General features: G+C 34.8%; 2 protein-coding genes across 2 annotated transcripts; one reads left to right on the top strand and one right to left on the bottom strand.

Moving 5' to 3' along the window:
* Positions 1 to 1,708: 1,708 nt before the first annotated feature.
* On the top strand, positions 1,709 to 6,299 carry LOC108215673 (protein CPR-5). Its single transcript, XM_017388211.2, has 5 exons — positions 1,709 to 2,172; positions 3,802 to 3,858; positions 4,236 to 4,271; positions 4,397 to 5,179; positions 5,311 to 6,299. Exons 1-5 carry the CDS (start codon positions 1,834 to 1,836, stop codon positions 5,827 to 5,829), a joined length of 1,734 nt encoding a protein of 577 aa, XP_017243700.1. The 5' UTR covers positions 1,709 to 1,833; the 3' UTR covers positions 5,830 to 6,299.
* A 3,163-nt stretch (positions 6,300 to 9,462) lies between these two features.
* LOC108215970 (protein HEAT INTOLERANT 4) lies at positions 9,463 to 16,481 on the bottom strand. Its single transcript, XM_017388613.2, has 14 exons — positions 16,055 to 16,481; positions 14,447 to 14,485; positions 14,280 to 14,333; positions 14,123 to 14,186; positions 13,924 to 13,982; positions 12,881 to 13,005; positions 12,720 to 12,779; positions 12,316 to 12,374; positions 11,354 to 11,433; positions 10,751 to 10,789; positions 10,399 to 10,461; positions 10,266 to 10,313; positions 10,061 to 10,189; positions 9,463 to 9,930 (listed from the first exon to the last, which is right to left on the bottom strand). The coding sequence occupies exons 1-14, from the start codon at positions 16,187 to 16,189 to the stop codon at positions 9,883 to 9,885; spliced, it is 1,002 nt and encodes a 333-aa protein (XP_017244102.1). The 5' UTR covers positions 16,190 to 16,481; the 3' UTR covers positions 9,463 to 9,882.
* Positions 16,482 to 16,515: the final 34 nt, after the last annotated feature.

The raw sequence follows: 16,515 nt of genomic DNA on the forward strand, positions 1-16,515 counted from the left end.
ATTTTGGGAATAAGTGACTGACACGTGTACGCCGGAGACGTGGCGGCTTTGCCAACTCATTAACCACTTGCGTTAATATGGATCATCTTTAAATGTGATTTTTTGTTTTGGCCGTTATTTTTGTGACGGTGGTTAGTTTCTTGTTCTGCTGTTCTTTGAAGATGAGTTTATGGATATTGGTAATTACTTGTGAATAAACTAGAGGATTTTTTTTTATCTGTAACCTTTGAAAAATGGTTTTTTTTTTATTAAATATGTTTTCTAAATATTACGACCCTGGGTTTTGTAAAGGTGGATTGATATGTGGATGTGAAGGAAACCACATTATTCGGTTGAATTGTCTTGCATTTGGTTGTGGTGTTAGAATAGACTAGTTTGTTTTATACCTTCCCTATGGTTTTATTTTTTTCCCCGTATACTTAAAGTCTCATGGGTAAAAAATAAAATTTACATACGTGTTACATTATATTTTATAGAAATTTCTTCATAAATATTCAAATCCAATATTTTTTGTAAAAATACTACATCTTTTTCAAATAATTTGTAAAAATATCAAATTTTTAAAAAATATTTGCAAAGATATTATATGCAACCACATGCAACTATACTTGCAACAAGACATAATCATATTTGCAAGCGCTGCAAATATTTTCTAAAAAATTAATATTACTGCAAATATTTTCAAAAGATAGTAAAATCACAATAAAAAACTTTGAAAAGTTATAATTTTGAGAAATTCCCTGGTTTATATTGCAATAAGTTTGGGAGAAAAGGTCCCAAATAAGACAAAACACACGAGTGTTGTCCAAAATAATAAAGTTGGGAAAAAAAGTTCAAAATACCATTTATTTATGCCGGATGATCTAACATTTTTTATTTTGGAAGAAAACACCGGATAGTGTAGCGTTTTGTTCTTTTAACCCCAATAGAATGTTACATCGTGGGACACTTTGTTCTTTAACACATGCTAAAATGTTATACGAAATAGCATTTTATTCTTTTGATCTAAACAAATGCTACACGATATAGCGTTAATAAGTGATATCGGGGGCCATTGTTTCATATCATGATATATGGACATTAATATTCCAAATTATGATAATAGGGACCAAGGTCCTTCACGGTAACAGACTCCTTATTTTTACAAAACGGAAACACTACGCGTGCATTTTATCCTTCCCGGGACTATACTCTTAGAAGGAATAAAAAGAATATACTGAGCTGGTTTATGGGATGTTCAATTGAGATCTTAATAAATTTGTATTAGTTTATGTTTTTTAATGGACCGTATCTGATTGACTTTGTGCGGATCCTTAATAAAATGTCGCAGACAATATTTTTTTTTAGAATTTAAGCACAATACTTCAAAATCTCATCGATTTTGGCGAGAATAAAAAAAATTAAAATACATTGAACAATCCTACAAAATCCATCATTTTATGAAGTCCAAAAAATCATCAGTATTTAAATACTATCAAATTTTAATGAATTTTAAACAATATCAATTGAACACCATCATAAAAATTTAAAACATAATTTAAAATCATGATCAAATATCACCAGATTTTATAACATAATTTAAAATCTTAATTAAATACCCTAAAACTCTGTTACAATTTTCTAAAAATTCAAACTAAATACTGCTCAAATTTTATGATTTTTTTTAAAAAAATCTAAATTGAATACGGACAATGATCTTGTTAAAAATGGGGGGAGCCTCCTTATTTTCTTTCGAAGAGACGCGACTTTTGGCATCCGTTTCTAACTCGTTAGGTTGTGCTCCTAAGCATCCATGTATATATTCTAGGCATTCGGTTCCTCCTAAAATCAACCATGGATTCTTCTCCTAAACCCCACCAATCAATTCCATCCAACGGTTTGATTCAACAATCCAACGGTGTGATTTCAGTCAAGAAAAAGAAGAAGAAAAACAAGAAGGAACACTCAATTCTTGAATCATCCAATCATCATTTAACTCAAGATTCTAGTTCTTTGTCTTCGACAACATCAGCGACGTCGCATTGGGGTCTTAAAAGTGGAGGCTTTAATGTTTCTAATCGGTCTAGGAACCCTAGAAAAGGGTTGGGTGGTTTTGTGCGCCCAAATCAGAACGATGTCGTTGGGGCTCTTGCACTTCCTACTGGAATGGCCATTGCTGCTGTGCTCTCTCAGGTATATTTCTCGTAAAGTTTTAATTTTTATCATCATTATGTTGGTTTTGGTGTAAAGGTGTCTCCTTTTTGCTTGTTAAGTGTAAAGTTTTTTCTTTTTTCCAGTATACTAATGTTAGCTGTGTCTGTGTATTGTGGGGTGGGGGGGATGAGGGAGAGAGGGGGGGGGGGGGAGGGAGGGAGGGAGAGGGAAGGGGAGAGAGAGAGAGAGCGAGAGAGAGACAGAGAGAGTCTCTTTATTCAATGGAAGTGTTATTCTGTGCCGTAGAGTTACAATTTGCAATATATATACAACTAAGTTTAAGCATGTGTATTTTTGGATTTCTGCTGTTGTATAGCTGTAGCTTGTAGGAGGTGTTGGGTTACCACAAGCAATATAATAAACAAAAAGGATATGCAGTATTGATACTGTTACGTGTGAGAAGGAGAAAGCTAGGAACTCTCTATACATTGAATGCTGGGATAGTGAGAGCAAAGTTAGAATACTTCGTGCTTTGTATCGAATTTTAAAGTTAAAAATGGTTGTCTTACATTAATCTTTGGTTGGGGTAACGTTCCAGATGTTTGTATACTTTTGTACTGGAATAATTTCTTACTCTGTAGCGTGACACAAAATTTTGATATAGGGCAAGTGTCATATTTTAGCCAGAAAGCCACTTTATAATTCATATATATACACACACACACAGTATATTGTTTGAGATAAATAATTCATATATGAAATAATTTTTAGATAATTGAATTTTACTGAGAAACAATATATCTTCAAGAAAAGTGAATTTGAGTTTAATATGTATTTGAATAACACAAATATGTATGAGAGCATGTGCTTGACCTGTTTCAGACTGAACTGGACATATGTCTAGCACGTGACCACAGGCTAATGAATATTTATAAATTGACTCTAGTTATTGAAAAATTTTGATAGATTTTTTTATAAACAAACATATGTTTATAAAATGTCTATTAGTTTGTTAGGATAACAAATTTGCTTCTATTATAGATGTTTTTATCACTTTGTAAGATAGGGTTTCCAGTTTAAAGTTAGTTTATATGATGCCTAATAAGACTTATTTATGTATCTCGTTTAAAATATGCAAAATGAATTAGTAAATTAGTAGTGTCTCTTACTTTCTTTATGCTTCTCTTTTATCCGAAAAGATCAATATTACTGTATATAATATTTAGATAGATACATGACTATGTAATGCAACACCACTTTGTTGGTGTTCCCATTTCTAGAATATATAATTTTATGAAGTTCAGATTGATTGAGAACTATAAATGATTTCTTCTACTTTTTTTAAAGGTATACTGCAACGAGAATAAACGATTAGTTCTATGCTTTATAAGATTCTGTGCTGTAAATGATTGCAAGAGGGTTAGATGAGTAGAGAACTTTGTTCATATGTTGTTGCATGTTCGTAGAAATCATTTTGCTAAAAAGCTAGGTTACATTACAAAATTATAATAAGAAATCTGTACATTTTTTGCTTACATGTTACTTTCTCTTCTAAAGGAATTTATGCAATACGCTTCTCTTGGCACCCCTTGTGTTAATTATAATGATGATCATGCAACTTTCTGTTAATTATTTAATAACTAGAAATCCCGTGGATGTTGTTATCAGGTACTGGAACAAAAAGATGCTGCTGAAGATAGGATGTCCGTTGATCATCTTTCTCAGGTAATAATTTGTCGAGTGCATCTTTTCAATGGACCTGCACATCTGAGAACATGTGCCCTTCATCAGTGTATTTCTTCACGTGGGATGTACCCGATCACAACTGATATGATTGTTGTATATTTGGGTGTATACATCTGAATCATATTTAGATGCTCATAAATAAAGATGTTTGAGCTGAACTGGTAACATTCAGCTGTGTTCCTGCAGAATGGATTTGACATTTGGCGCTTAGAGAGGTGAAGCCCACCTTTAATGGTGGGTTAGCAGCTTCTCCGTCCTTGTCTCTTTCTTTCGTGTTGAGTGTTGACCTTTATGTGAAAATGTTTATTATAGAGGGCAATATGTCCAAGTACTAAGCTTCTAATTGTTCTTTGTAGATCTTCACCTTGGCTGTTGGAGAGTCTGTATTCAATGTAAGTGTAATGTATTATCAAAATTTGTGTCCCTGGTTTTATGGCTGATTACGTAAATGTCTAATACTTAGATAAAGGCATCAGTACTGACAAGTGTTCTTTTCCTTTCTACTTGTGTGCGATAGGTTTTCGGGAACAAATATGACTGCTTTGTCCAAAACTTTGAGAAGTCATTTCGGAGCACCTTGATGACACTTAGATTAGTCAATGAATCCTCTCAAAATGATGTAGGAGAGTACCTTAGAGAATCAAAAACGGAAAAGTGTTCTGATCCCACTTCAAGCAGATATTTGAGCAGGAAAGAAAATTCTGCTCGCCATACCCGTGAAAGTCGATCAGAAGAAGTTCTAAACTTCATTGACAGTCAGGGAGAACAGAATACATTGAAAGAAGACTGTGTCAACAATCAGGAAGAACTGAATACATCTGAAGAAGATGAAGTGAACACGCAGCCAAATCTATTGAGTCGCGCTCTTAGCCTGCATGATGGACATATGAACCAGCAGTTGATGTATTCTTCAAACACTATGCCTTCTTTTGTGGAAGGAACCATGCAGAACACACTGGAAAGATCTGTTATGGAGCAAGCACGATCTAATGATCTCAAGGCATTTGAGATTGGTCTCATCATGAAAAAGATGCATTTGAAAGAAGCGCAGATAGCTCTAAATTCTGATTCAAATTTTTTGGAAAGGTTTAAGTTATCAATGGGTATATCAAAAGCATCCTTTAAAGCTGAAAAGTTCGAAACTGAATTAAAAGATTCTAGACATGCTGATCTGCTCAAAACTTGCATCGACTGTCTTGTTGCTGGTTTGCTAATCATGTTGGCTGCCCTAGCTTATGGAACTTATGTTTTTTCTCACCAAAGGCTTATTGAAGCTACTGCATCTTGTGAATATGTTCCAGTAAGGCTCAGTGACATGTCTTTGGACAAGTGCTATGTCATTCTAGCAATTTTTGTATTGTTATGACTCATTCTTTGTTTGTGTGCGTATTTAACTTTGGAATGTCTTCCAACCTTTTATCTATTATGCAGAAATCAAAATCTTGGTGGATCCCACAGCCAATGTCATCTATTAGTTCAGGACTCCATACCCTGAGGTGTCAGGTTCAAGTTGTATTCCGTATGCTGTTTGGTGTTTTGATGATTCTAGCAATCACCTACCTTCTCCTGCAGCGTTCCGGAACGTCAAAGCAGGCAATGCCAGTTACTTTCATACTCTTGCTGTTAGGAGTAGCTTGTGGTTTTGCTGGAAAATTTTGCGTTGATACATTGGGAGGCAGTGGAAATCATTGGCTATTTTATTGGGAGGTTCAATGTTTGTTGCATTTCTTCTCAAATATCTGCACCCCAGCTTTATACATTATACTTAATGGGCCCATCAGCGTGACTGAACGATCCAAAAGTAGTAGAGTCTGCCCATTTTGGATTAGACGATTCCTGTTTTATTCTACTACACTTGGAGTTCTGCCTCTAATTTGTGGCTTCATTCCGTTTGCTGGCCTTGGGGAATGGAGAGACCACTTCTCTTCGCTGATTTTGGATCGTTATTAGATCGAAACGGAACCACCTAAATTGCAAGATTGGGTTTCCTGTTATCAGAAAAATCATGTCAGAGGTCATTGTTGTTTTGAGGTATCTGTTTCTGTTGTAAATTATAAGATTTTGTTGCAGTCAACAAGAGAGTTCTGCCCCTATAATGGATATTTATTTTAGTGAGGTGTGGCAGAATTAGATTAAGCTGTATACTGCCTATGCTGTAAACGGGGATGGATTTGTCGTGTTGGCAACAACTTCATCGGCCGTACTGGTTTCATCACCAAACTTTAAAAGAGCATCCTAAGATAACAATCACTTGATGTAACAAGTGATGTGGCATCTTAGGTACTCCCAAGGATCTCATCATTCTGCCAGAGAACAATATGAAGTTGTGAGTGAATGTGTTGTAATTAGGAAAGTAGAATTGTATGACCTTGTAACAAGTTGATTGTTGAAGCTAATGGTTATGCATTGTTTCAAGTTAATGTGACTTATTATGGTATTCTGTTTTCATTTCGTTGAGTTGATTTTTGGTTGATATTATTAATTGGACGAGAAAGAATGCATGTACATCTTTTTTTTAATCTTAAATGAAAATTATATTCTTGTTAAATGTTTTGAAGGAAAGAAAGGAAATATAAAATTATTATTATTATATATACATACTAGTGCTATTGCTGAACAGCCTTATCGTTACCATACAATTTGGATCAGCAATGTAATAATAGTAAAATGATGATGTTATTTACCATACTATTCCAGCTTCGATCCTTATTCCAACTGTGAGCCTCCCTAATACCAATTGCTTCAGCAATGAGAGGAGCTAATTTACCTAGGACACACTGAGTTGTGGCTTTAATAAGAGTGATACTTGAATCTCTTGCCACGAATGAGTTGTAGCAATTAGGACTGAAAATTGCAGCATCAGCATGACCTTAATCGTTTCTACTTTCTACTGTTGGTTTCCTCCAGTTCTCTGCGCCATCCAATGGAGTCGTGAACCACAAAAAGCTGTCAAACGAACAAAATTTCACTGATTAAGGACTAGTTTAGCTGATTCTACTACATCCAGTACTTCCATACCTTTTTGGTTCCACACTAGCTCATTCTACACCTCCATATCGACCAAGCTACCATTATACATTTATACCCTATGAATGTCTTCTCCTTTACGATTATTAAATAGAGTTGCCAGCCACATCGTATCATCCTGAACATCCTTATTAATACTCATACCCAACTGCTTCCAGCATGCCTTTGAAAAGAAACATGTGACTATGTGAGCAGCGCCTGCATGATAGGTTCTGCATTAACAGATTTTTAACCTTCGGTGGAACCTTTAAATTCCACAGCTTCCTCCAGAAACCAGAATTATAACTGGAATGAGGGTACTCATCTGGATTAAGGGTCCAGGTCCCCAGCATATAATTGCTGGGGAGCCATTAACCAGCACACAACACTTGCACCGTTGGATCACTTCATGGACGGCCCTGATTTAAAAATTTTCCGCCGTAATTTTTTTTACCCGTATAGCGCTTAAAACAGAATGTTCAAAAAACTCTTTGCTAGCTAGGTTGATAATATTACATGGATGCCTCTGAGGCATTTCATTAACTGTACATACAAAGATCAAAGTGATGACGATTGAAGTCTACAAAGTGAATCAGTTCATGATCTGCTGAACTGTTGTACATATGACAACTCAGTACTCCCTCTGTCCACTTTAATTATATACGTTCACTATTTGGCACGCACTTTAATACTTTTCTAAAATAAAATTCTATACTTCTTTTTAAGATTTTTTTTTCCTGAATAAAAATTTAATAGTTAAATTTTTATCCAGAAAAAAAATAATTTAAAAATAAGTTATAGAAGTATACTTTAGAGAAGAATTAAAGTATGTGCCGCTCCCCCTGCGTATACAACTCAGGGCGGAGGGAGCAACTAAACTTTGGTCATTATAAATTTAACTCCCTGTTGTGGTTGAAGATTTATGAGTGTAGCTGGGGCATGTGTATAGGTTGGCGAAAGCTCAAAGGAGAAGTGTTGTAAAATGGTAGCAAGAGCTAGTTTAGCTTCCAGTGTTGCAAAGTTTTGTCCAATGCAAGTTGTTAGTCCCATTCCGAAAGGGCAGGAGGCTGCCTGATTATTGTTTGTTGCCTTCAACACTCCGTTGGCAAATCTTTCAGGGTTGAATTCTTTTGCATCTGCGCCCCAAACTTTTGTATCGTGATGTATTAGCAAGACAGGCAGAGAAACTTCGACCCCTGATGCTAATGTTAGATCGCCTAAAGTTATAGTTTCGTGTACCTTCCTTGTCAGTGTGTGTGCTGGATGAATGATGATATTGCCTTAGTACCTCCTTTATAATCATTGAAATCTGCAAAAAATTGAGTTTACGGATTGGATTGTTAAATGATCATATATATCAACATTTTGAGTGGATTTGAAGGATTGATGCTACTTACGACTTTGAGGCGGTTAAGATGATCAGAATCGGGTTGTCCTTGATTGCCTATTACTTGAAGAACCTCTTCTCTGGCACGAGCTTGCCAGTTCTGATGAATGCCGAGTAAAATCAAGGTCCAGACAACACGTTTGAGGTGGTTTCTTGTCCAGCAAAGTAGAACAGCTTGCACTCCCCTTCCCCTATCACATCATCGAGACAAAATGTTCTGCAGCCCGCTTATATATATATATGTTTTTTGAACATTCTGTGCTTACAGGGCTTTAAAAAAGGATGTCCGCGTAAAAAAAATTACACGTACAACGGTTAAAAAAGCGTTCTACGCTACACGTACAACGGTTTTTAAGCGCGTACAGCGATTTTTAAGCGTTGTACGTGCGGAATTTTTTTAAATCATGAACGTTCATGAAGTGATTCAACGGTGCAGGTGTTATGTGCTGGTTAATGGCTCCCCAACAATTATATGCTGCTGCCTGCCGGGGACTTGGACTTGGTTAAAAGATAGTTGATCAGTGGATGGATTGATATAAATTTATTAGAGCATATGTCAGCAATCTAGCTATCTGTGCATGTCATCCAAGACTATGGATGCAACATCAGAGGACAGATTATCCCCACCGAATCTACAGTCAGCCTCAAATAGAAAAACTCATGTCAAAGAGTGTGCAATTTTATTAGCAGACTGTTTTACAAAATGCAAAAAAAAATAATAATAATAAATTCGGCCATCAAAATCTTATACTCTAAATGAACCCGACCATAAGGAGAAATCATTAACGACAATAAGGTAATCACATTCTGTCAAAACATCCATCCAGATTGTTATGTTTAATCCAACTTTAAGCCTCCTTCATACGATGTTTAGCATCACAAAAATGGTTTGTTTTAATATTTTTCATGTACATATTATTCCTATTCTTTTAATGTAAATATGAGGACTACAAAGTCTGATATTAAAAATGCTTATTTCTAATACTTTTCCCTCCAAGGCAGGCGTGCAGTCGTAGGAGCACCCCAGCAAGCAAATAATAAACAAAGCCGAAGTAAGAATGACACCCCAGCAAGCAAATAATAAACAAAGCCGAAGTAAGAATGCAAATATTGGTGAGACTCCAATGCACCAGAATTCTATGGGTTCCTCGGTAAAGTTCATCCATGAAAAGTGAGTCGAGGCATAAGACTAAGTGAAACTGACAAATGAATATATTTAAATTCCTACAATGTTTCTTTCTACGACATTACAGAAACTGAAAAAAAAAACACATTCAAGGAGTTGTAACATTTTGGAGAACATACAAAATTTGGGTATCACTAGTGCACATGATAACAATTACATAAGCCTATTAATCATTTTCCAATACAAGCAACCTCAACTATTTCCTACCCATACATCCAAATGTATAAAGACAAAGAAAGTAAAATTGCTCATCTCTTTCTGCCTAAGGATTTACACCACCTAGTCTTGAATTTCCAAAAGGATAGCTGAGGAGTCTTAAAATTGGTAGTAAACTCAGTGCAGCCCAAGTCGGCAACTGCACATAACAGATAAACTATATCGAAAATGCCCTTGAGCAGAGGACCGTTAATCCTTCAGTACTGGATCAAAGAACTATGTGTGCCTTCCCATAATACCGGTTTATAAATGGAGACTGCGAGGCCAAAAGAAAAACAGCAACATACGGATGGTCAGAAATCAGAATGACAAGTCTCCAACTCAATTAATTATGCAATCTCTGGGAAATAAGGAAAACTTTTTAAGTAAAAGGAAAAACATCTTACTTTAACATCAGACACATCAGGAGTATCAGATGAAGACACAGGGTAAAATTTGTAAAACTTCATTTTCTCAAATGCAGTCTTGGTCTCCTCACTCATTTCTTCTATTGCCTTCTTCCGGGCTTCCCTTGCCTGAGAGGAGGAATAATCTTACATCAGTCAAGTAAAACAAGAATGACAACAACTTCCTACTATCTTAAAATTTTACCTCTCGATTTGCTTTTTTTGCTTCTCGAACTTTCTCCTTAAGAAAATCCTGGAAAATCAAAACAACAAGTTAAAATCTCACATGTAAGGTCCAATGGAAAAAGACCATTGCAAATATTATAATAAAAGTTCACCTTGAAGGCATCCTTCTGATCAGCAGTTAGTTCTTCCTCTTCAATAAGCTTGTCAGTAAACTCCTGCAGGTTAAAACTTGTAATTAGACTACACATGTGATCCTAATTTATACAAACATAATCCCTTGAAATCCATTGCTCAAAAGTGCTAGTCTTTTACCAGTTGTACATTAGCAGGTATTAGAACAAAGTTCTGACTAGAATGCACTATGCAGTTGGTAACATGCTAGGAGTATTAATAAATGAAAATACTTTATTATGATGTAAGACAACAAATTATCACAGAGTCACAAATTACTAATCATGGCAAAATGAGTATTAAAAAAGAATAAGGATAAATGTATTTACACACCTCAACTTCATCAAACTCCCAATCAAACTCAGTGAAGACCTGAAAAAATTAGTCAAGTTAGATATATATCATGAAGGAAAGAAATCAATAATTAAGCTCCAATATACAACATTACATGAATGAGTACTTCACACCTACAATGAACTAGGGATGTTGAATCTAGTAAATTTGGAGCTTAGTTATCACTTTTTTTTTTTTTGACAATGCAGGCTTATATGCCTTACAAATTTAGTATCTGTTCTAATACTTTTCGGGTGAGCCAGAGTCGAACCCGGGTCTCCCGGGACAACAGAGGATAAACCCACCACTTGGGCTATCCAATCGTGCTCAGTTATCACTTTTTAAGAATATTCAAACTGGGAAAACCTGATTTAATATTTGGACCAAATATTAAGGAACTATAGTCTCTCTAGATCCCCCTGTCTCAAAGACATTTACTTTTCTTAAAATAGTTGATATACATGTGGTGAATATCTTTGAAACAGATAAACATTATGTTGACTACTAATCAAGTAAAAATTACACTAGGAGTTCAGTGTAAGAAAATAGGATATATAGTTTGTCCTAGAAGGGGAAAAAAAAATAACTGTAAAAAAATAATACCGGCTTTGGTTCTGCAGGAAATATGATTGGCACAATGGTGCTCTGTTCCAGTTCATCTTCCTTGAATGGCTGATAGAAATCTGCACATAAAAATAACCGTCAGGTTTATATATCAGGAAGGTGTTGAGCTAAAATGTTTTATAGGTTACAATTAGCATTTAGCAGGCAGGAAAGGTTTTATGTTGTAACATGTATATGAGATTTTGATCCATTAAAATTAGTTCCTGTTAAAATTTTAAAATACAAATGATGTAGTTCAATTCAATAAATGAATTTACTAGAAGTCATTTTTAAGCTTGAAACAAAACCCAGACTGGAATAGATAATCATGAACAGCTCAAGTAGATGTTCATGAACAAACTCTAATACCGGCCTAAACCTATCTCTTGACCTTAAAAGCACATATAAAAAAAAAAAACTTTTATCGTGTCAAAGTTAATTAAAGGTCACATTGCAACAAACTCAAGCTAAAATCATTATAATGTTCGCAAACTTTGTTATTTGAACATTTATCAAGCAAAACACAAATCATACATAGATGTTTGTAACTAACCAAACAAGGCTGGTAAACTTGCACTATAATCATATCATAACAAACTGAGCTAGATCACATGTGTATACTGTATACAGGATCAACATGACTTTCTTACAATTCTACCCAGAACAAGGACTTTAGGGCACCAAATAAATGTATTAGCTATATACAGAAGCAAGATTTAATAATAGAATAAAACAGCAACTAAAAACACCTATGCTTACAGAAATCATATAACTTCGAACAAAAGCCCAAATGCTATATAATATTAGTCATCTGGTGCTAACAGAAGTCATCAATCTCTCATTTAGCATAGCCTACTTAAATAACCTTATAAACTCTTATTCATAAATTAAGCACAGCTCTTTAACCATAAATAAAAAAAGGATATCACAAACATTAAGTCATAATATACTTGATCACTCACATGGTAAGCAGTACTCAAATTTTTTCACACGATCTAACTTCATCTGTTTCAAGCCAGCCCTGCACAACAAATGTGGTGTGATTAGCCACAAAACCCAGGAGTAGAACTCACTAAAAGGTATTTAGAGCATATTAATTAAACGAAAGAGTATTATAGAACAAGAACTGCCACAAACTAAGGGAGCGTGGTAATTCATGTTAATCCGTCATTCCTCAAGTCCTTGTGAAACTGTAAATCTAATAACAATTTAAAAAAAGTCCGATGCATATATGCTTCTGTTTAGTCTAATTGACTACTCTATACAAAATTAGGCATGTTATCAAGGATAACAGCAGAACTAGCCAACTTTAACTCCTAATAGGAGACGACAAAGAGCACACAACAGCACTGGAAAGGAATACTACCTTCTTTGGGTACAGCTCAAAATATAGATTTGAGACTTCAATCGTTCAACCTGAGAGTCTCTGTAAAAAAACAATTTTAGGTGTAAGAATTGATTCAAAAACCAGGTATAGAAAATCCTAAATAACATGAATAGAAAAGGCAAAGAGAACATGTTTAAGACCTGTTTTCTAATGGTATGTATGGAACCCAGTCCATTTTCATTTGCTTCATTGGAATAATTTCTTCAACCTCCCTCTGGACTGAGTTGATGCCTATCTTATCAGAAGGTGGAAAGGGAGAATCAACCTGTAATATTATAAGAAGGGGAAAGAAGGGGAGGGATGTAGGTATTAAAAGTTGTTTAACTTAGCAGCACTACACATCTTTATAGCCTCAAAGCAGTAAGTTCGAGAAACATGAATTGGTGGCTTTTAAGAATTTCATGGCAAAGAAAAATGACTATCACTTTCAGGTACAGTACTAAAAAGGTGGGATTTTGATTAACAGAATCAGTGACAAACATTAATTATTTTTGTTTCACTAGTATGCTACTCCCTCTGTCCCTCAGAGATATATACGTTTGGATTGGACACGGAGATTAAGAAAAGTGTATAGTAAGATAAAGTAGCGGGAAAGAGAGAAAAGTGGGTAAAGTGGCAGGACCCATCAATATTTAATTAAGAGATTTGGAAAAGTGGTTGAAAGTAGTGGGTGGTTGAGACTTTTATATCATGAAAGGTCACTATTTTAGTAAAGTTTTGAAATGTATAGAATTGAGTGGAACATCCAGAAAAGGAAAGTGTATAGAAATCAAAGGGACAGAGGGAGTATGACTTTTAAGATATTTCAGTCTGTTCAAGGACTGAATATGGCAGTAGCTGCAAAGGAATTTCTGACATATTTTACGATCTAATATAATAATGTAAATTATACTACACTATGAATATAATCATAGGCTTGCAAGTCCAGAAAAGCTACTATTTTACTTCTACACTAATATCCTGTATTTGTCACAAAATTTTAAGTGTCTGCAAAAAGCATTTTAAATTTTCACTACTTTTAGTTTTCAAAAAAAAAAAAAAAAATAGACTAAATCGTCGGAAACTCTTTTCTACTCATGAAAAACTAAGCATCAAAAGAGGTTTAACTATCATCACTATTAATATCATAAAATCTATAATTGCATAATCCACTTTAACAAACAAGTAAAGACAAGCATCTTACAGCAACCACTACAGGTATGACTGTCACTTTTCCTTGACCCTCAAAAAAGACCAATTGAGCTGCAACAATAACAAAGTAGCTGTAAGTTCTCAAATAGTCATAAATAAGGGAAGGGATGCAAGAACAGTTGGGCACAAACTGAAGCGTGAGCATATTCCAAATGATAGGAAGAGATGATGTATATGTGGTAATAACTCACGTTCTGTACAACCAAAGAGATAGACTTTCTTCCCAAATAGTTCTCCGCCTTCCTCAAATGCATTCTGGCCAAAGAAAAGTATATTGTAAGCTTCTAAATAAAGCAAACAAAAACATTAGGTATCTGCCAAGGTAGATACAAGGGACTCAAAACTCACCTCGAGATTAGAGAAATTCCACTTGTACTGATAAACAAGGTCAAGTTGATCCCACTGGTAAAAAGGAAGAATAGTTAGATAGAATAAAAAAAGCAAATGACTCAATAGCGTAGCTTACAAAATACTTAGAAAGAGAAGACTAAAGGTCAGGCAACTCAAGAGCAGACCTCAGTTCCAACAGGGAAAACCTGCTGCCATAAATCTTCCTGTAAAACAGCTCACAGTTAGCAACAAAATTATGCAATCGTTCGTCCATTAATCAATTATCAGCTCAATATTAAGTAGACGATCTAAAATTTTACTAGACACGGGATGTATCCCAAGAAGCTCAAATACTTCACCAGGAATGTTGTTTTGTAAACATAATTCCTTTCAATGCTGCAGGAAATTATATTCTCACCACTTGTGGACGTATGCTTAGTTTTCAATATAAACAATAATTTTTTGTTGGTACAAGTATGGATCTTTATATGCATGTGATTCTTGGAAAAACACACCTTTAACTGGGTTTAGGGATTGGTAGCAATATAGCCCCTTTTTTTTACAAATTACTGTCCTTGCCCTAACCACTAATGGAATACATCTTCAAATATTATCTTATCGTAGTGCAATTCCCTTCTTTAGGTCTTTGGACTCCGTACAAAATTGAAAAAGATCTCAAGTAGATAGGTAAATTACACCTCCTAAATGCAGTTTTTAAGTATGGTACAGAGAGGTAGAGAACAACAGCAAAGTGATAGAAGTAAATAAGTGAGCAGTACAGAGCAATTTTTAAAAAAACAAAACAAATGAAACTGCTGATCAATATCTACAATCTTTTTAATGAAAACCCCGTGAGGTGAGAAAAAATGGGCGCCAGGGCTAACTTCTACACCATATGGCAAATAAATATCACTAATTTGTTACATGGCATGTAGTGCGAAAAAGATCCAAGTGCATGTTTTGAGGTCATGACTCATGTCATAACTTGACTAGACATGATGATTAAAACTAACCATGATTCTATAAAACATACTCTACACCAAACTCTTTATTTAGCTACATTAATGTGTTTAGTAATATGATAAATTATATAGAAGGTGTATGTGCTATAAAATAACTTTTACAAAAATGCTTCAACGAGATAAATACAGACACCGATAATACCATAGATGTTTATTGCTATTTTACTGGAGAATCTTTTTATAAAACAATTTGTTTGCATCAACCCGAGCCAAAAATAGAAACATGATAATAAACAAATAGGCACAGAATATAATCGAGCAATACACAGTGGTAACCATTCTTAACTATTCAACTAAAACCCAAACAATATAGAAAGATATCATAATCAAATCCATAACTTGTGGAAACATCAATACTTATACAAACAGAAAGATGATTTTGTCTCTTAACTATTCAACCTTCACCTCAACAGAATAGAAAGATATCATAATCAAATCTATAACTTGCGAAAAGACCTGTACTTATACAAACAGAAAAAATATTTTTAAATGATGCTAATTGTTCAACTTCCGCAACATAATCAAATCTACAAGCAGCTAAAATACCTAAACTTAAACAAACGCGTATATACACACTGTAACATAATTTAATAAAATTCTAGTCATCCAAATTATTGCCCTGCAGAACAGAAACATATCATAATCAAATCTATAATTTGTTCAAACCTCCAAAACATAATTGTACAAACACATACATAATACATCAAACACACATATATGTGGCAAGAACATAGGGAGAGGGAGAGAGAGAGAGAGAGAGAGAGAGAGTACCAAATTACGCTTTTCAGGGAAGTAATCAGGGGGAGAAACAGGCTTAGGAACCCTAGTGCGCTTAGCTTTGACCACCTCTTTCTTCTCTACCGCTTGGTCTTTCTGAGTCGCCTTTCTCTTGGCCCCTTTCCTCATCACTGAATTGTAAATTGAAATACAGAGAGATGTGAATGTATGTATGTATAATGAGTAGACAATATTAATTTGTGTAATTATACAGATTCAATTGAATTGGATAGGAGATAATATATAGCGCAGCGAGAAGCAAGGCAAGTTTATATATGCGTAGATATAAAGCTGAGTTTTGGGATCGGTAGAGCTAGGGTTTTCTAGAGAGAGAGATGGGCGCGAGGATGTCAAATTTTCGTTTGAAATTTTCGCCAATTTGATATTTATTTTTTTTAGCACAACGCGTCTGTTGTCATGTGTGCATCATTTTAGGCCACAGGCTTTGAGAAAGG

Source organism: Daucus carota, chromosome 4 (genome assembly GCF_001625215.2).
Source record: "Daucus carota subsp. sativus chromosome 4, DH1 v3.0, whole genome shotgun sequence".
Lineage (NCBI taxonomy): Eukaryota > Viridiplantae > Streptophyta > Magnoliopsida > Apiales > Apiaceae > Daucus > Daucus carota.

Coding starts and splice junctions, on each gene's coding strand:
- LOC108215673 (XM_017388211.2), top strand. CDS start 1,834: ATGGATTCTTCTCCTAAACCCCACCAATCAATTCCATCCAACGGTTTG. Junction 2,173..3,801: donor TTGCTGCTGTGCTCTCTCAG/GTATATTTCTCG, acceptor TGTTGTTATCAG/GTACTGGAACAAAAAGATGC. Junction 4,272..4,396: donor TTGGAGAGTCTGTATTCAAT/GTAAGTGTAATG, acceptor TGTGTGCGATAG/GTTTTCGGGAACAAATATGA.
- LOC108215970 (XM_017388613.2), bottom strand. CDS start 16,189: ATGAGGAAAGGGGCCAAGAGAAAGGCGACTCAGAAAGACCAAGCGGTA. Junction 14,486..16,054: donor TCCCTGAAAAGCGTAATTTG/GTACTCTCTCTC, acceptor GCTGTTTTACAG/GAAGATTTATGGCAGCAGGT. Junction 14,187..14,279: donor GGAATTTCTCTAATCTCGAG/GTGAGTTTTGAG, acceptor TTCTTTGGCCAG/AATGCATTTGAGGAAGGCGG.